The following is a 20,647-nucleotide window of genomic DNA, read 5'->3' as shown; positions in this document are numbered from 1 at the left end:
CACTGTTTTGGAGACCTGCTCTACAAGTCTTTTTTTCTTATTGAAATAAAATATTTCTTTCCCATCTTAATGTCGGGTTCCCCTTCTCCCCAGTGCCCGTGGACCATGTCCATCACTGATCCGCATGAGGTTTGTATCTTCTGCCTGGGGGCATCGCAAGACGTCCGAGGGTATCAGCTGTGCGATCAGATGACTCCCCGAAGGCTGTCGTGCTTGGCTCAATAAAATGGAGAAGCTTTTTGGCCCCAAAAAGACTACTCCATCCATGCCGTCGTTGGAGTTATTGACAACTGGGGGTCGAGGGGAACCGCTGGATATGCTGTCCCTTTCTACACCCCTGGCGGGATTGTCCAGGGAGCGAGAAGCTGGTGATAGGCCCTCCTTGATGTCGACGCTCTCAAATCCTTGGCACTGGGGAAAGACCAGGCCGAGCATCATGGGAAATTCCCTAAACACCGACACTGGTTGCCATTGGCGCACAGCTCCGGTTCCGGAGCGGCACTGGCACCTGCTGTGCTGCCACCGAAGTGACCCCATGGTGAGGAGGCCCCATCCTCCGACAGACCCGGGAGTCCCAGGCATTCCCCACTGATATCAGGGCCTGGCACCAAGCTTCCTTGGAGCTCCCCGGAGGCACCGGTGATGCCTCGTGCCCCTCCATCAGTCCTGTCCTCACCGGACTTCCAGGAGGAGTTGGACTGCAGGGTACAGAATGCGGTGCTCCAAGCTCTGCGGGGCTTTGAACCGCCCCTGGCACTGGCCCCCATATTGGCGACAGAGCCTGTACTGTCTCTCTTGGTGACCCTGCTTGAGCATCTGGACGTCCTGCTCGGTGTCCTTCTGATGTAACCGGTGCCCGGGGGGCCCTCAGTTCCCCAGCGACCACCGATAACCTCCTCCCATCATTGAGTCCTCCAAGGAGGAAGATATGCAGCGGCCTCTGGCACTGTCAGGTCCATTAGTCCCAAGGCTTTGGGTTTTGAGAGATGCCATCTCCCTCACCAATCGGTGAGGGAGATGGCATCCACTCTCAAAAGGGCCAAGCGTTCCCACACCATTGCCTCCAGCCCTCCAGGCCGAGATCACAGGGAGCTGGATGCCCTCGGTAGGAAGGGGTTTCAGGGCGCTATGCTTATCGCCCATTTTGCCTCCTACCAATTATATATGACCCAAAACAATTGTAACCTGTGGAAGCAGGTCCAGGAACTCGCAGAGCAGCAGCAGCAGAAGGCGTTCTCTCTGTGGTTGTACAATGGGGTTTGGAGGCGGGAAAACATGAGGTAAGGGCCACCTACGATGTTTTTGAGACAGCGGCCAGAGTGGCTGCCGTGGGCATCGGCGCCTGTAGGATGGCCTGGCTCCGAGCCTCAGACCTTCTGACCTGCCCTGTACAGGAGAGAATCTCTTTGGGGACAAGGTCAGGGATGCTGTAACCCAATTGAAGGAGTACCATGGGACCCTTTAACAGCTGTCAGCTAGCGCTTCCGATCTGCCATCCTCTGCCAGGAAGTCCTCTTAACCAAGTTCGAGGAAATTCTTTTATCGGCAGCGGAAGTATTTCCTTCCTGCCTCCCGGTTCGCACACTCTGTGCTGGTTCCAGGGGTCGCTCTCATCAGCAGCAGATCCCAGACCCCCAGCCAGACCCCCAGCGGACCCTGCTACGGGGTTTTGATTGGAGGCGAGGGAGTGTGAGTCAGCACGCCATACTCCCGGCGCACGATTCCCCGGTAGGGGGCAAACATCTTTGCTTTGCCCACCGTTGGCCGCTCATCACTTCGGACCGGTGGGTTTTCGCTATCGTCCGGCAGCGGTGTCTGCTAAATTTCAGAGAAGTCCCGGCGGACTTTCTTCCATGTCCATCGTGGGGTTCATCCACTCCCCAGCAAATACTTTTAACAGAGCTCTCCACCCTTCTAATGGCAGGAGTGGTAGAACCCATTCTCCAACACCAGCAAGACCAGGGTTCTAATCGAGGTATTTCTCAGGGCCTTGAACAAATTCCTTCAAAGGGAAAGGTTCAAAATGGTCTCTCTAGGCGCTTTGGTCCCACTCCTCAGAAGAGGAGACTGGCTCTGCTCCCTCGATCTCAAGGATGCCCTCACCCACATTGTGATCTTCCCGAACCACAGGAAATATCTTTGCTTTATGATTGGCCAGGCTTAGTACCAGGTATTTCTGTCTGGCTTGGCCTCAGCCCCTCGAATCTTTACCAAGTGCCTGGCAGCAGTGGCAGGGCACCTCAGGCATCAGGGGGTACATGTGTTCCCCTACCTGGACGACTGGCTGGTCAAAAGTGCCTCACAGGAGGGAGTGCTGGACACTTTGACCGTGACCATACAGGTGCTGCAATCTCGGGTTTGTCATTAACTACCCAAAATCCCACCTCTGTCCATCCCCCTGTCTGAACTCCATAGGAGCCAGACTGGACACAACTCAGGCAAAGGCATTTTTGCCTCACGACCGGGCCCTCTCCCTGTCCTCGCTGGCGGCCTTAGTGTGCAGCAGTCAGAAAATTCTTGTTTGTCTGCTGCTTCGCCTGCTGGGGCACATGATGGCCTCTGTCCATGTCACCCATTGGCCCACCTTTACATGCACAGGGCACAATGGACATTGCGGTAGCAATGGCAACAGCATCCCAGGACCTCGAGGCCCATGTCTCCATCACGCCACCTCTGAGGGTCTCCCTGTCCTGGTGGGAGAATCTCTCCAACCTGGAGCAGGGGATACCATTTCAAGCTGCACCACCTCAGGTAGAACTTACCACTGATGCCACCCCCCACGGTTGGGGTAGTCCATGTGGACAACCTCCACACGCAGGGTCAGTGGATGGCTCAGGAAGCTCTGTACCAGATAAACTTTCTGGAGCTTCGGGCGATTCATTACGCTCTGTGGGGGTTTCGAGACCGCTTGTCATACAAGGCAGTCCTGATTCAGACAGACAATCAGGTAGCAATGTGGTACATCAACAAACAGGGAGGCATGGGGTCGTTCCTCCTCTGTCAAGAGGCGGTGCAGATCTGGTCTTGGGCTCTGTCACAGGTCATGTCTCTGCGAGCGATGTTTCTGGCTGGGACATTGAACGTGCTAGCGGACCACCTGAGCCATTCTTTCCAGCCGCACGAGTGGTTACTGAATCCAGCAGTGGCAGCCCGGATTTTCCACCTGTGGGGAACTCTGGATGTGGATGGACGTCCAGCCTCTGACGCCTTTGCCCTTAATTGGGGCATGGGTCTCCTGTACGCGTATCCTTTTCCGCTAATCATGAGGACTCTCTTGAAGCTCCAGCAGGACTGGGGGACCATGATTCTCGTGGCCCCGTATTGGCCCAGACAAGTCTGGTTCCCTCTCCTTCGAGACCTGTCAATCAGAGATCCCATCAGTCTGGGGACTGCGCCCAATCTGATAACGCAGGATCAAGGTGCACTGCATCATCCAAACCTCAGGGCATTCGCCTTGATGGCATGAGCACCTAGTCCTTCAGCACCTAGACCTCTCTGATGACGTATCTCAGGTGCTGGTAGCTTCCAGGAAGCCTTCCACCAGGAAGTCTTTCCTATTGAGTGGAAGAGGTTTTACGTCTGGTGCGAGGAGCATGGCTTGGATCCATTCTCGTGCCCCATTCCGAGGTTCTTGGACTACTTGTGGCACCTCTCCGAGGCCGAGCTTAAAACCACCTCGGTCAGGGTCCATCTAAATGCAGACAGTGCTTACCATCCAGGGGTCGTTGGCACGCCCATCTCTGGTCAGCCCATACTGAATCGCTTTATGCAGGGCCTTCTTCAACTGAAGCCCCCCTCCAGCCTCCTGTTGTGTCCTGGGATCTCAACATTGTGTTAGCGTGGCTCATGTGCCCTCCTTTTGAGCTTATGCATGCATGCAATCTGAAGCTCCTCACCTGGAAAGTCCTGTTCCTCGTGGCGATCACTTCAGCTCGTAGGGTTAGTGAGCTTCAGGCCTTAGTTATGTACCCGCCCTACACAAAATTCTTTCATGATCGTGCAGTACTGCGTACGCATCCAAGGTTCCTACCGAGGTAGTGACTGACTTTCACATCAATCAGTCCATTGTTTTGCCCACCTTTTTTCTGAGACCCCATTCACACCAGGGGGAACGGGCTCTACACACGTTAGATTGCAAGAAGACGCTGGCTTTCTATCTAGAACGTACAGCAGGCCACAGGTAATCATCTCTTTTGATAAAAATAGATTGGGAGTTGCGGTGGGAAAACAGATTCTGTCCAGTTGGCTACCAGACTCCATCTATTTCTGTAACACGCAATCAGGCCTTCAGCTGGGAGGCCAAGTCAAGGCTCACTCTGTGAGGGCTATGGTGGCATCAGTGGTCCACTTATGAGTGGTTCCCATTGCTGAAATCTGCAGGGCTATGACGTGGAGTTCTCTACATATGTTCGCGGCCCACTACTGCTTAAACAAGGATGGACAGTGAGACAGTAGCTTTGGCCAGTCCATCCTTTACAAACTCTTCCAGGCTTAAACCCAACTTTCCCTACCTAAGGCCCTATCTAACCAACAGCACCGCAGTTATTGTTGTGCCGGTTGGCACCCGGTTTGGTGTCCATTGGTTATGGTTGTTGCCGGGAGTAGCCTGAAGCTTGGTATTCACCCATCTATGCCATCCTGCTTGTCCAAGGAGAAAGCAGAGTTGCTTACCTGTATCAGGTGTTCTCCTAGGTCAGCTAGATATTAGTCCTAGGGTCCTCCTGTGTTTTGTTGTTTTATTATTTTTCATGTGAATTCTATGTTACGATACTGAAGAGGGACCCTGCGTGGACGCATAGCATAGGGCATGCTGGGCATGCTCAGTGTGCCAGTCAAAGTTCTAGAAACTTTGACAAACGTTTTCTGTGCCGGGCTCCATCTGATGATGTCACCCATATGTGAGGACTGACATCCTGCTGTCCTAGGAGATCACCAGTTACAGCTAAGAAACTCTGCTACACTCTAAAAAGATCCTGTTAGCAAATATATATATGCTCCAAATTTTCCACAGGGTCCCTTTTATAAACTGCTTTGCAATAAATTGGCGGCACTTGAGGATCATAATTTTATTAATGGGTGGTGATTGGAATACATGTTTCAATTCTGCTCTGGAGTAGTGTGAAGCCAGCTGAGCTGATAAGGTTAGTCAACAGATATCAGCTGATAGCTGTACGGATGCAGAAATACCCGTTAGCAAGAGACTACACCTGCTTCTTGCTCGACATAGGACATGCAGCAGTCTAGCCTTTTTTTTTTTCCTCTTTTCATTCGAGTAGCTGAGGCATGTGCAGGATTGTTATATCTTGCCCATTTATTTAGCAGACCATAGCATGATTTCACTGCCTCTGAAACTGACAGGTGGGTCCTTATGGGATTGTCTATGGAGGTGCAGTGTTCACTAATGGATGATATGAAGTTTGAGGATATGGTTGAGAAGACTATCGAGGAATATGCTATTCACAACCCAAGAGAGGATTATAATGCCATCTTTTGGTGAGCGGTACGGAAAGCAGTGTTGAGGGGGGATCGGATAATTTTGTGTGCTAGTCACGCTGTAATGGATCTTGGAAACTATTAAAAAGCTCAAGAAAGATAACAAAACTCCCAGTTCTAATAGAACATCAAGCGCATTGAGTAAGGCAAAGGAGTTAAAACTGTTACACGTTTCCAGAATAGGAAGATCCTTAAGATTCCTTAAACAGAAATGTTATGAACACGGAGATCAGGCTGGGGGCCTTCATTGCAAGAATGGTCAGGAAAATGCAAGTTTGTTCACATATAAAAGGGGTCAGGGACTCCAGTGGGTGAGTTACAAAAGATACACAGGAAATTGGGACAAATCTTAAAGAATTTTTGGAGGAACTGCTTTCTCAAGAGAGCTCACTAGAGGAAGAAAGGTTTCAAAAGTTCTTTGATCAGATATCATTGCCAAAAATTAGTAAAGAGTGGGTGAATATCTTAGATAGGTACATTTTAGCATCAGAGGTGGTACTGGCCACTATTAAGCAATGGAAAATTCCCAGGGCCAAATGGGTTCCCAGTGCCTTTTCATAAGAAATGTGTGCATCTTCTGGTCCCCATTCTAGAAGGGTTAATTTTCAAAGGAAGTGCACCTGTCATTATTTGTTAGATGCAATTATTATGTCGATTCACAAGAAAAGTCAGGATAAACATAGGTCTATATGATTCACAGCTATCTTGCTCCTTGAGGCAGATGTTAAAATTTATGCAAAGATTCTGCAATTGGGATTGGAAAAGGTGCTATCTTTATAATAAATAGTGATTGTGAAGGATTCATGAAAGGTAGGCTATGAACCTCGAACTTTCGGAGGGTGCGGGCTGCAAATAATTTAAAATAAGTAAATAAATAAATAAATACCATGTAACTCAGTTTAATCCGATTTCAATAGGGTATAAGCAAAAAATCTCAGGTCCAATATTAGCCTTGGATGCAAATAAGATTTTCGATAGAATTAGCTGGTCCTATTTATTTTCTGCTCTGAAGCATTTTAGTTTACCTCCAAAGTTTATCAAGTATATAAGGTTTCTGTATACATCTCTTCAGGCTAAGATATTAGTGAATAGTCCTTTCCGATAGAGAGTGGCACACATCAGGCTTGTCCCCTCACCCCATTGCTATTGAATAAAACAATTGAACCCATAACCCAATTCATATGAGAAGAGGATGACATTCAAGGCCTTCAAATAGATAGGAACCAACACAAAATCTCACTTTATGCAAATGATGTCCTCATTTCTTTAACAAATCTCAAAAGTTCTTGGATTGGAATGTTTAGGGAAATATGGAAAGCATTCTGGATATACCACCATCTATGTCACAGAAACATAGAAACAGAAAAATGATGGCAGAAAAGGACCAAATGATCCTCCCAGTATCTGCCGCACTGTGCAGGTCACCCCCATGCTTATCAGCTTCCCAGACCGTAAAAGTCAGGGCCTTTGGATGCTGTCTGAATCCAATTTCCCTTAACCCCTGCCACGAAAGCAGAGATTAATGTTGGAGTTCACTCCTGGGGGAATTCTGTGCAAAAAAATGTAAAATTCTGCGCACAAAAACTGAAAATTCTGCAAACTTTATATTGGTCAAAACAACACAATTTACATGACAGTCTTTAAGTAACTACATTTTAAATTAATACAGAAAAAAGTTATTACTTAAATTTGCAGAATGTTAAATATTTTGAGCAGAATTTCCCTAGAAATTCACTGTAAGAGTGTCCTTTCCACATGCACACACCCTCATACAGGCTCCCTCACTCTCTCGCACACACACATCCCCACATACAGGGCCCTCTCTCTTGCATACACATACACAAGCTCCCTTTCTCTCTCACACATACATCCTCACACAGGCTACCTATGTCGCTCTCTCTCACCCAGCCCTTCACACAGGCTCTGTCTCACACATACACAATCCCTTCACACAGACTAGCACCCTCACATACACACAATCCCTTTTTCATACACACGAGCTCCCAATCTCTCACACACATACACACTCCTTCACAATCTCCTCATATAGGCTCCCTCTCTCTGAAATCCATCCTTTCTTACCTCCCATGCTCTCTCTTACCCTCTCCACCCTTCCTCTTACCAATCATGCTCTCTGTCACCCTCCCCTCTCTCACACACACATTCTCTCTCACCGGCATCCCCCCCATGCTCTCTCTCACACCCTCCTGCTCTCTCTCACCCTCCCCTCCCCTCGCTGACACACATTCTCTCTCACCGGCATGCCACGGGATGCACTCCGTTAGCGGCGAAGGTAAAGGCTCGGTGCGCCATTCGCGGCCAAAAGGGAAGGCCCCTGTGTGCCGCGAATGGCACTCCGGGCCTTCAGCTTCACCGCGAACGGAGCGCGTCCCACGGCACACTGGGGCCTTCCCTTTTGGCCACAAATGGCGCACCGAGCCTTTATCTTCGCCACGAATGGAGCGTGTGCTGCGGGACATGCTCCGTTCGCGGCATGCCGGGGTCTCCTCTGCTATTTTCTGCACAGAATTTGGCAATTCTGCGCAGGGGGGAATTCTGCGCAAATTCTGCGTTCCACAGTAGTGCAGAATTCCCCCAGGACTGGAAGTTGCATCAAAAGTATCAGGCTTAGTGATTAAGGGTAGTAATGCTGCATCAGCAAGTTACCCCCGTGTTTATTTGTTCCCCAAACTGTAAAAGTCGGGGCCTCGTTGCTTGCTCTCTGAATCCAGTTCCCCTTTTCCCTCTGTCATTGAAGCAGAGAACAACGATGGAGCTGCATTAACAGTATCAAGGCTTCTTTGTTAAGGGTAGCAACGGCCACACCAGCAAGTTACCCCCAGTTACCCCCATGCACTCTTATCTTTATTTCCAACCTCTAGCCTTTAGGGATCAGCAGTGTTTATCCCATGCCCCTTTCAATTCCTTCACTATTTTCGTCTTCACCTCCTCCCCCAGAAGGGCATTCCTGGCATCCACCACCCTCTCCATGAAGAAATATTTCCTGACATTGGTTCTGAGTCATTCCCCCTGGAGTTTCATTTCATGTTCCCTAGTTCTACTGATTTCTTTCCAACAGAAAAATGTTTGACGATTGTGCATCATTAAACCCTTTCAGGTATCTGAAGGTCTGTATCCCATCTCCCCTGCACCTCCTCTCCTCTATACATATCCTTCAGCCTCTCCTCATAAGTCTTCCAAAGCTGACCCCTCACCTTTCTGGTCGCTCTTCCTTAGACCGCCTCTATCCTGTCTTTATCCTTTTTGAGATACGGGCACCAGAACTGAACGCAGTACTCCAGATGAGGCATCACCAAGGACCTGTACAAAGGCATCATAACCTCTTTTTTCTTGCTGGTTATTCCTCTCTCTATGCAGCCCAGCATCCTTCTGGCTTTAGCTATCACCATGTCACATTGATTCGCCTTCTTCAGATCATCAGACATTATCACACCAAGGTCCCTCTCGCAGTCCATGTGTATTAGTCTTTCATCGCCCATCACATACACCTCTTTTGGATTACCACATCCCAGATGCAAGACTGCACTTTTTGGCATTGAATCCCAGCAGCAAAATCTTTGATCACTCTTCAAGCTTTCTTAAATCACTTTTCATTCTCTCTACTCCTTCAGGAGTGTCCACTCTGTTTCAGATCTTAGTATCATCCACAAACAGACAAACTTTACCTTCTATCCCTTCCGCAATGTTGCTGACAAAGATATTGAACAGAACCGGTCCCAAAACTAATCCCTGTGGCACTCCACTTAACACCGTTCTTTCTTCAGAGTAGGATCCATTTACCATTACCCGCTGTCTCCTGTCAGTCAAGCAGTTTGTAATCCACAAAACTACCTTGGCGCTCACTCCCAAGCTTCTCGTTTTGTTCACGAGTCTCCTATGTGGGATTGTATCAAAAGCTTTACTAAAACCCAAGTAAATCACATCGAGTGTTCTTCCCTGATCCAGTTCTCTAGTCACCCAATCAAAAAAGTCAATCAGATTTGTCTGACAGGACCTTCCCCCGGTGAATCCATGCTGCCTCAGGTCGAGTAATCCACCAGTTTGTAGATAGATCACTCTCCTTTCCTTCAGCAGAGTCTCCATTACTTTTCCCACCACCGAGGTGAGGCTAACCGGTCTGTAGTTTCCAGCCTCCTCTCTGCTCCCACTCTTGTGAAGCGGGACCTCCACTGCTCTTCTCCAATCACTCGGCACCACTCCCGTTTCTAGGGATCTATTGAACAGGTCACACAGCAGGACCCTCCAGCACATCTCTGAGCTCCCTCAGTATCCTGGGATGAACCTCATCAGGCCCCATGGCTTTGTCTGCTTTCAGTTTTCCCAGCTCTTCCCATACCTTCTCTTCCGTAAACGGAGTTTCATGTACCCTGTCCCCCTCCAATGTCTTGTTAATTAGCGACAGTCCCTCTCCAGGGTCTTCCTTAGTGAACACAGAACTGAAGTATTTGTTTAATAATTTGGCCATTTCTTCGCCTCTCTCCACACATTGATCCCTGACACCTTTCAGTTTCACTCTACCACTTCACACCTTTCTCTGATGTATCTGAAAAATGTTTTGACACCTCTCTTTACCTCTTTGGCCATCCTTTCTTCCACCTGACTTTTTGCTTTCCTGATTTCTTTCTTTGTCTCCCCCAGTTTCACCAGATATTCTTCCCTGTGTTCCTCTTTTAGGGATCCTTTATACTTCTCTAACGCTGTTCTTTTTGCCTTTATTTTATCAGCCACCTCCTTTGAGAACCAGATCGGCTTCTTATTTCTCTTACTTTTGTTAACTTTTCTAACCCTGGTGCTGAAATATTTCCGGTAGGGCCTAAGACCTGTATTCCAGATTGCTTGAATAGGCTGAAGCTGGCGTCCAATCGATTTGTTTACTTGGGAATCACTATTGTGCTGAGAGGGAAATCCTCCAGCCAGTAACTTTGAAAATTAAGGAAAACATCAAAGATTGGGTTGATCTGTATTTATCCTAGTCTGGAAGAATTAAATTGGTGGAAATGAACATATTGCTAAGAATTTTATACCTCTTTAGCATATTCCAACCAGGACATTAACTGATGCTAATGGTTGTTTATCGAGTTTTATTTGGCGTAATAAAATACCAAGAATTAAAATGCAGACATTATGCAAAGCAAAGTGGGACAGAGGGATAATTTTACCCAATCGACGCAGGTACTATAGGGCAGCAGGAATAGTGTGGATTGGTGAATGGCTTAAGGGATTGACAGGAACCGTGGCTACAGCTGGAAGAGTGCCAAAAACACCAGAGCCCCCTGATACTCCCTGAGAGGACAAACATTACAGAACACAAATAAATGCTCTCAAGCCACTCTACTCGTTTTACACAGTCAAGTTACAGTTAAAGAAATGGACCCTCATATATGGAACTCAAATGCATGAAATGAGTATCTGAGCTTTTTAAAACTTACAATCATAGATCCTTATTTATCTGGGGGTTTCCCCCAAATATCTTTCATGTATAATAACATTTTGGTACACAATATTTAGCTTAATCCTTGGAAGAATAGCAGGCAAAATATGTAGAGCTTGGAGACCTTCTCGTACCAGGCCCTAATAATCCAAGTAGCAGGGAGATTTGTGGAAGCTGCACATACAATCACAGTTTGAAGTATAGCGTGTAAAGCCAGAAAGGTCCCCACAGATATTATATCCCCAGTTTTTAGTTGCTATAGGATTCCAGATACACTGCCCTCTTCCTTTGCTATTGATATGCAGATATGGAGGAGCAAGGAGATTCCATTTTTGGCTCAAACGTGTCAAGAGGACAATGTAATGTCTTTTGAAGAACTGTCAAATATGATCCGCCCAATTACATAAGGTACATATATCTCCAGAGAAGGGCACTGATGGACAGGTTTTCTCTTCTGAATGGCCCTCCTAGAGAGAGAGGAACATTTAGAGGCTCTTTTCGGCTCTAAATATAAAAAGGAAATGGTGTCAACTTTAAATAATGCAATTACGAGGCTGATGATGACTGCGATACCCCTGCATAACAATGGAATGCAGATTTGGATGTGCATTTGTCTGAAGAGGATTACACAGGCACATAATATCTTCATCTGTCGGGAACGAGAGAGCTTTTAATCAGGCTCCGTTCTAGGTCTGCATTGCTGGAGAGGTTGTAGGAATAGGGCTGCGTTTTTGCATATGGAGTGGGAGTGTCCTTGTGTTCAGGGTTTTAAGGAAACTCGTAGGCTAATTTGCCTCCTTTACCTATATTATATTTGTTGGGACTTTGGAAGGATGACTCAGTTTTAGGGCACAGGAAAAAAAAAAAAACTAACTGTGCATTTAGCACATGCTCCTTGATATGTAATAGTGCTACACTGGAAGCATGAATCAAGATTGGATGCATGGCAAATGCAAATTAGACGATAGCTTTGTTGGAGAAATTTGCATACTTTTGACAGTTGCCAAAAAATTTGCAGACCCTATTAGAACATTTACCAACTTAAGGCTGAAGTGTTTATGTAATATGGGTTGACTTATAAGAATATTCTAGATACCTGCTGCATGTTTCTCCTGCTGCATGTTTCTCCGACGCCATCCCTCTTGAAACTGGGGTACCCAAGGTTCCTCACTATCCGCCATCCTTTTCAACATCTACTTACTACCACTCTGCCAACTTCTATCTAGCCTCTCCATCACCCACTTCCTATATGCTGATGACATCCAGCTAATCATCCCTGTCTCAGCCTCCCTTGAAAACACTCTAAAAACCGCCGCCTCAACCATCAACCGAATCAAACTCCTACTAAACCAACTTAAGCTCTGCATGAACACCAATAAAACTGAATGTATGTTGATCGAAAGAAACATCTCTGGTGACCACTTGACCCACCACATCCTCATCAATGACACCCCCATCAAACTAAAAGAATCTGTCAAAGACCTAGGATTCTGGATCGACCCCCAACTCAATCTCAAGAAACACATCACCGCTAAAACAAATGAAGGCTTCCACAAACTTTCCATCCTCAAACACCTCAAACCCTTACTCAACCACTCCGACTTCAGAACCATTCTCCAAGCCTTGATATTCTCAGGCATCGACTACTGCAACTCCCTCCTGATAGGTCTACCAAAATCAACCATACACCCACTGCAAATTCTACAAAACTCCACTGCTCGAATTCTCACCGGCCTCAAAAGAACCGACCATATCTCACCTGTACTGAAGGTCCTACACTGGCTCCCCATTGAAAAAAGGATAGAGTACAAAACCCTGACAATCATTCACAACGCAATCCACCACAACAACTCTGATTGCTTCAAATCCCTAATCCAAACTCACCAATCTCAAAGACACACAAGATCAACCAACAAATCTCAACTCGATATCCCACCAGTCAACGCAGCCAAACTAACCATCACCAGGAATAGAGCATTTTCAATAGCCGGACCCCACCTCTGGAACTCCCTCCCACCCAATCTCCAGACACAAAACAACACATCTATGTTCAAAAAATTACTCAAAACATGGCTCTTCAAACGAGCATACGATGATGGGATTGGATAATCCAACATGTTCGACAACCACAGCAGTTCCCCTACCCCTCCAACCCCCTGGCCCTCCCCTCCAATCCCACCCCCTGCCCCCTCTCCTGCCACACATTTGTATATACTTCTATCTCCTCCGACTGTTCCCTCCCAGCCCATTCCCAACACCCCCCCTGCTGACACCACGATATCAATGTATTTCTCCAATTCAGCCCTCTTCATATTAAAATGACTTTACTCATCTATTTACACTTCTCACGTATGCTACATGTAAATACCCCTCCTTTAATGTTATATGTCAAAGTTTTCATTTAATTGTTTTCTGTATCTCGTTGATAATATTACATGTTACATGTTAAAGTTATCATATGATTGTTTTCTGTATCTCGATGTTTAAAAATGTAAACCGGAGTGAAGGCCTTCACCAATACTTCGGTATATAAAAACCTATAAATAAAATACATAAAATGTACATTGTATCCAAAGTTTTGTGTATCTTAAATAGAAAGTTGTTTTTTTAATTACATGAATATCAAGTACCAATAAAGAAAAATGTAGCATGATAGTAATAAATACTCTGTGAAACATTATAAACCCAGAGTAAGAAAAAACGAGTCACATACCCTAAAACGAGTGCATAATCTAAAAACTAACAACAAGAATAAACATTCAATAAAAGTACTCTCCAAAGTCTAAGCAAAGACACAGAATTTCTGTCATTTCCTGATTTTGCTGTTTTTATGAAAACAGTTTCTTTATGGAAGTCACTGAGATCTTTCGGTGTTTCTTTCACTGATCTCTGGTGAGTTAGTGTAATATTTATTAGGGCTTTCCTGGAGCAGCCACCTAGAAACCTTTTTCGAGATCTCAGCAAGCCATCGTCACCGGAAGTCCCATGGCGGTTTTCTAAGCCTTCGCTGTTATAAATCATACATTCTGATGGCAGGAATATCTTCCCTAGGGAGGGACATGCTGGGGCTGAGAAAAGAGACTCTTACAAAGGGAGTGTCCTTAAAACAAGAATTACTTCCACAGAAAGCAGTACATTACTATGGCGTTTCTCAGAACTGGAAAATCATTGTACGTGAGACATTCAGTCAGGATGGTACACAGAACATGGCCATGAGACGTGACAATCCTCATCAGGTACTGTCAAAACTGATCAATACACTAGCGATCTTACATTATTTTCCCAAAAGCAAAGCAGAGTTTGCTCCGCTCTCCGACGACTCTCTCTGTGCTAGAGCATGGCATCCTGACAGCCTCCCTCTAGTGGGAAAGTACTGGAACTGCAAATGATGAAGGATAACAGTGTCCATTGCCTGGCCAGCAGGGTGAGCTACTCTGCCCTTTGGACAAGCTGCTGCCTTTAAATCATTTCCTTCCCCATCACAGTGAGCAGGACACCCTTTTAGGAAGAAGGGCACCCTTGTGACCATAAAACACTTCTCTACAGACTTCAATAGCATCCTACTCTTTAACATCTCCTGACCAGGTCATTCACCCCCACAGACGTCAATGGCACCACTATATAGCTCCACAGACCTCAATAGCATCACCCTATTAAAAAGCTCATCCCCATATCATTTATCCCAATAAACTACAATGGCATCTCCACCCTGCGTCATTCACCCCTAGAGCTTTCAGTGGCATCACCATTTACCTCGACAGACTTCAACAGCATCACCCCATTAAATATCTCCACCCCCTGTCATTCACCCCTAGAGCTTTCAGTGGCATCACCATTTACCTCGAAAGACTTCTACAGCATCACCCCATTAAATATCTCCACCCCACGTCATTCACCCCTAGAGCTTTCAGTGGCATCACCATTTACCTCGACAGACTTCAACAGCATCACCCCATTAAATATCTCCACCCCGCGTCATTCACCCCGCGTCATTCACCCCTAGAGCTTTCAGTGGCATCACCATTTACCTCGACAGACTTCAACAGCATCACCCCATTAAATATCTCCACCCCGCGTCATTCACCCCTAGAGCTTTCAGTGGCATCACCATTTACCTCGACAGACTTCAACAGATCACCCCATTAAATATCTCCATCCCGTGTCATTCACCCCTAGAGCTTTCAGTGGCATCACCATTTACCTCGACAGACTTCAACAGCATCACCCCATTAAATATCTCCACCCCGCGTCATTCACCCCTAGAGCTTTCAGTGGCATCACCATTTACCTCGACAGACTTCAACAGCATCACCCCATTAAATATCTCCACCCCGCGTCATTCACCCCTAGAGCTTTCAGTGGCATCACCATTTACCTCGACAGACTTCAACAGCATCATCCCATTAAATATCTCCACCCCGCGTCATTCACCCCTAGAGCTTTCAGTGGCATCACCATTTACCTCGACAGACTTCAACAGCATCACCCCATCAAATATCTCCACCCCGCGTCATTCACCCCTAGAGCTTTCAGTGGCATCACCATTTACCTCGACAGACTTCAACAGCATCACCCCATTAAATATCTCCACCCCGCGTCATTCACCCCTAGAGCGTTCAGTGGCATCACCATTTACCTCGACAGACTTCAACAGCATCACCCCATTAAATATCTCAACCCCGCGTCATTCACCCCTAGAGCTTTCAGTGGCATCACCATTTACCTCGACAGACTTCAACAGATCACCCCATTAAATATCTCCATCCCGTGTCATTCACCCCTAGAGCTTTCAGTGGCATCACCCATTGTTCTCCTTGCATTCCCTTCAGGAGACTTCCGTGACTCCTTTGTGCTGCACCTACCTCTTTGAGGCAGCCCATGAAGTTGTTACTGACAGGAGATCCAGGCAGGTCAGCGGTGCTGGGGCTCCCTCCCACATAGAAGAAGTCATCGGAGCCCAACATGGTGTAGTCCTCCTGAGTGTAGCCGGTCGTGGTGAGGATGCCGTCCACAGAGATAGTCACCTAATCCAGGGAACAGAAGGAATAATGACCCATTCCCAACAAAGACCTTGGGAGGACAGTGCGGCTCGGCCCCCTAACCTTCTCTTTATGCTCTTTTTATAGACCGTTTTACACAGACAAGGGCTTTTTATCTTGGTGCTGTGCCGTTCCATTTTCTGGCCTATTTCCTCGCCACTTCCCCCTCCGGTTTCTCCATCCTCCCGCATTTTCTGCCGCATCTCCCGATCAGAAAGTAGATGCATTTTGTTGGCTTCTGTGCAGCATTTTTCCTGCCTTGAGCAGGCTAGAAAATGGAACGGTTCTTCCTAAACAGATCCCCGGGGTTCCTTTAAAGTGGTTTATGATTATTTAATAGTTTATTTGAATCTTTTTTGGTAGGTTAGTAAATGAGAAATGAAGCAAGGTTTTTGACAGTATTTCTTTTAACGGCACACTGACACACATGCGGGGGAGGGAGGGGGGGGCTGTACTATTAAAACATTATGGGATGAACATGCAATGGAATTATCATGTAAGCTTCTTCCATCTTCCCCATCCCCATTTTAACAAAAAAGAGCCCCATTAGAAAATTAAATACAATGATAGGGAATTTTAAAACGAACGTAAGATCAGAATGAAAAAATAATCAGCGCCACATGCGAATTACTGTGAACACAGCTACCCCAGCAAAGTAAAAGAAATGTTGGGAAAAAAGCGTGCACACAGCATACCTGGTCACGCCCTCGCCCAAAACCAATCAAAGCTATGAGAAATCATAAGAGGACTTGAGTATTTCACGCTTGCATGCATGCCAATAAAAAGGTCAAAAACCAACTCTTGATCAAAACTCAAATCAAACTGCAGAAGAAAGAAAAAGGTACTAAGATGAACTACGAGGTCAATGCATGGGACATGGAGCGGGCTGGGAGGGAGAGGGGCAGGAGTCTGAGCAGAGACAGTGAGAGGCCTTAGGGTTAGAAGGCAGTGAATGATGGATGGAGACAGAGGGAGCTGCGGAGATGACATGCAGAGTGATTGACATCAAAGAGAGTGAAGGGGGCAACCCAGAGCCCTACCTCCACAATGAGTTAGGGGGTTCACATCAAAGGGAAGAGGGAGGGGCAGGATAAGAAAACGGGAGGCAGGGGTGGGGAAGAGGCAACAGCTGTCTGCCGCCAGCCCCCGCCCCCATCCCCATCTTTCACCACAACAAAACTTGAGACAGGCTTCGCCCAAACCAAGAAGGCCCCACAGGTGCCCTAATAACCTCCAAAAAAGGCATTGGTAGCAAAAAAATACGTACAAAATAAATTAATACGCAAAAAATTGAAAACTTAAGTGTAAAAAAGTCATTGTGGTGAAGAATAAACAAAGAAGAAGAAGTAAAATTCTAGTAATCTGCAGGAAAACACCAAGAGACCAGACCCTGTCGTCATGGTAACTGTTCTCTCAATGAAAAAAAATAAAGCAAAGCAAAATGAAAAAATATTTTATTTGGAAAGGGAAACCAAGACCAAGAAGAATAAGAAAAGTTCTCAGAATGGAATTCAGAAGACAAAAAAAGTAGCTTGGAAAATTAAAGGCTGGAGAAGGGGGCGGGGGGGGGGGGAGTAGGGAAGGAGGGGAACACACGGCAAACCCAAAGAAAGAGACAAGAATGATATCTACCAGACAATGTAGTTTGTTTACCATAGCGTGTCCAATGCCTGAGTGCTTTGCGGAAAAGGGGGGAAGAAAGGAAATTGAAATCTTGTGAACAAAACGACTGGTTAATTAAAAGAAATAAATGAATCTAACCCAATGATGATAGTTAGAAGAGGGTGTTAGTACATCAGTCGGTCGGGTAACGGTTAGTAAAATGACACATCGCATGAATGGTAGAGTGTTAGTCACTGCAGCATGGACGCAGCCAACCCCCAACCCCTCCAACCCCAACAGGGAGCAGCTGCACTGAGCCCAGGCGGTGTGGTGGGACTGCGCAGTCCCTGCTCGGTCCCCCGAAGGGATCACCGCCGCCGCCCACCACTCTTCTTCACCAAACCCTTCCCACGTGTGCAATGAGGGAAGCTCTCACATCCCCAAACTCTCGTGACAAGCTTGAATCCAAATACCTTTGGCATCTTGAGTGAGGCCCCTCTGTTTTTGTATATCAATCCCCCACTCTTGCAGAGTACAAGGAAGCAGAAGTCCCACATGTGGCCCTGACCAGGCTCAACCGACCTGTGCATAGCTCATCTTACCTTCACATGACTCACCAGATAGCAACTTTGCTGTAAGATACATGGAGCCAATATGACCTTGACATCAAGTCCATTGGCTAGATATGACCTCAATGTTAATCACATGTGGCTCCCTTTACCTTTCTGTGGATACTGTATATAACATATGTACTGGGAGGGGGGGATTGCAGTCGTGCAGCAGATTTTAGCCTTCCCACACTCACATGGCCTCCTGAATCTTTTTCCTGGAGAGTTTCCTGCAGCCCAATATGTGACAGGAAGCCATCGCCCACATCTGTGCTCACATGCAGTAGACTAATGTCCTAGAGAGATTCTCATGGAGTCAGGAGGACACCTTGGTTGAACGGACAATTGATTTGACTAAGATAGCCAAAAGGCATTTTTCCTTAGGGGAATATTTAGAGTATGCTGGGGTTGCAGCTTTGTTTTCCCGAGCAAGACAACAGAAAACAAAGTTACTTACCCGTAAGAGATGTTCTGCAAGGACAGTGGGAGCCAGATCATCAGCCACATAAGCGTCATCAATGGAACCAACATGGATGATCTCTCAGAGAATTCTGGAGAGCCTTTCCATTGCATACGCATGATTTCCCCGCCGTGTGGAGTCCCCTCAAGCTTACAGAACAGCTCCATAAGGGCAGGAAGGAGGGGAGTCATGTGGGGCTGATTACCCTCCTATCCCTGCAGAACACATTACAGGCAAGCAGCTTTGCTTTCCCAGAGGACAAGCAGGATGAATCGGATGTACTCGTGGCGATCTGTAGCTGAGGATTGCCTTCCAACAGAAAAATAAAGAAAACAGGACTGATAATGACAGAAAATGTTTTTCTTTTTTTTGCTGGCCAAACCGTTTCTGTTTGCCTTTTAAAAACTGTTTTTACCACATGGAAGACATCATGAACTGACATAATGGGCCCTACCGAAGGCAAGAAACTGGATTGTATCCTCGGGGGGCCCAGACTGAACAAATCTGATTGCCACAATGGGAGTCGGCCAATGTCTAAACAGCAATAGGAGCAGCTTTACCAATCTCCTGGACATAGGTCACTTTTAGATGGACCACTGATGTGACGATGGCTCTACATCATGAACAAAGACAAGTCTTGTAGAGTCAGATCTGCTTGCGCATAACAATGGGAGATGCAATCTGCCGGTCTATTCAAAATCATCCGTTTGGTTACGCAATCTGTTGGGATGCAAAGAAACAAGAAACTGGGAAGACCATGTATCGGCCTTTGATCTACTCTGCTCCTTTGCAACCCAAACTCTGCAAGGCTTGTTCACCTCTGTGAACATGAACTATGGGGAAAAAATATTGATGGATTAAGATGGAAACCTGACACCACTTTGGCCAGGAACTTGAGATGAGTGCACAGCACCACTCTGTTGTGAAGAAACAGTACAAGCTCTTGTGCAAGGGAAATCTTTGCAGAATTCTCTGGGAGACCATCCTGGGTTGGTGCCCTTGGAGAGCGTCACCCACTTGTTTGGCTGATTCATCCTGCTTGTCCTCGGAGAACTGCATGGGGCTGGGAGTGAAAAAAGAACCCAAGGCTGAATGCAGCCATCCTGCTGAATACTGAGCTGTTTGCCCCTTTTCCACACTGAGTAGGTTCCAGAAGATAAATACCCAGCGGTCACTGAGAGAAGAGGCAGAGAATTCAGGATGAACAGCATTGCCCAGCTCGGTTCCACGAGACAGCACCAGGCGGCCCACTAATGGAGGTTTCTCTCATGCCTGTGTCGTGCTGCCTGGCGTTCCTGTGGAGCAAAGCCATTCTTTACCCCTAATTCTATTACTGAAAGTCCAGAGTTTAATTCCTTTAGCTCACTGTTAACAGACGACTGCCAAACCATCACAGACAGCTCAGGGATGTTCTTTACAGGGGCAAAAGCACAGAAAAACCTTTCCCCCTTGCATTCTGGGACTTGTGGGCCTTCTCTTACCAAGACCAGCACTACAAATCCCAGAACTCCGTAGAACCAGAAGAAGATGCTCCTGCTGTGGCTTTCCGTAGCGAACGTCTGCAAACAGCTCCCCATCCCCTCCAACACCAGGAGTATTACTCGGAGAGCCAGCAGGGGGGAAGGGAAAAGCCTGGCAAAGGAAAGAGGATATCCTGAGAGATGTGCATTGGCAGGAGGAGCACTTAGAGCAGAACAGGACTGTTCCTGCCACCCACACTGCAGGAGGGAGCTGGGAGCGGGGGCTCAGGGTGGTCTCTGGGCGAGGATTCTTACAGAGGGGGAATTTGATATGTGTGAAAGGTCATCCAGGGAAATATTAAAGTTCTCTCTTCCTGCTTAGACCGTGTGATTGAGCCTCTCTTGGATGGAGTCTAGTTACACTTAAATGTGACGGGGGGGGGGGATCACTGCACCAGTAACCCCCTACTGTCCCTGTACGGCAGTGTTTGACCCTGTGAACAGGTCTGGTGAGGGCGCAGAGCCTCTGAAGG

General features: G+C 46.9%; 1 protein-coding gene across 16 annotated transcripts in view; it reads right to left on the bottom strand.

Annotated features, from left to right (window-relative positions):
• The window catches only part of NRXN3 (neurexin 3), a 2,187,333-nt gene that overhangs the window by 1,609,581 nt on the left and 557,105 nt on the right, over positions 1-20,647 (bottom strand). For 9 of the 16 annotated variants that reach the window (XM_029597679.1, XM_029597683.1, XM_029597686.1 and 6 more), the window contains one exon: positions 15,808-15,969. In XM_029597679.1, coding sequence (XP_029453539.1) covers positions 15,808-15,969 — 162 coding nt within the window. Of the gene's footprint in view, positions 1-15,807; positions 15,970-17,616; positions 17,662-20,647 lie in introns of all 16 variants that reach the window. The other 7 variants (XM_029597682.1, XM_029597681.1, XM_029597685.1 and 4 more) reach the window with 2 other exon arrangements.

The sequence above is a fragment of the Rhinatrema bivittatum genome, chromosome 4 (genome assembly GCF_901001135.1).
Source record: "Rhinatrema bivittatum chromosome 4, aRhiBiv1.1, whole genome shotgun sequence".
In the NCBI taxonomy this organism is placed as follows: domain Eukaryota; kingdom Metazoa; phylum Chordata; class Amphibia; order Gymnophiona; family Rhinatrematidae; genus Rhinatrema; species Rhinatrema bivittatum.
This window is presented reverse-complemented; position numbering and strand designations above follow the sequence as displayed.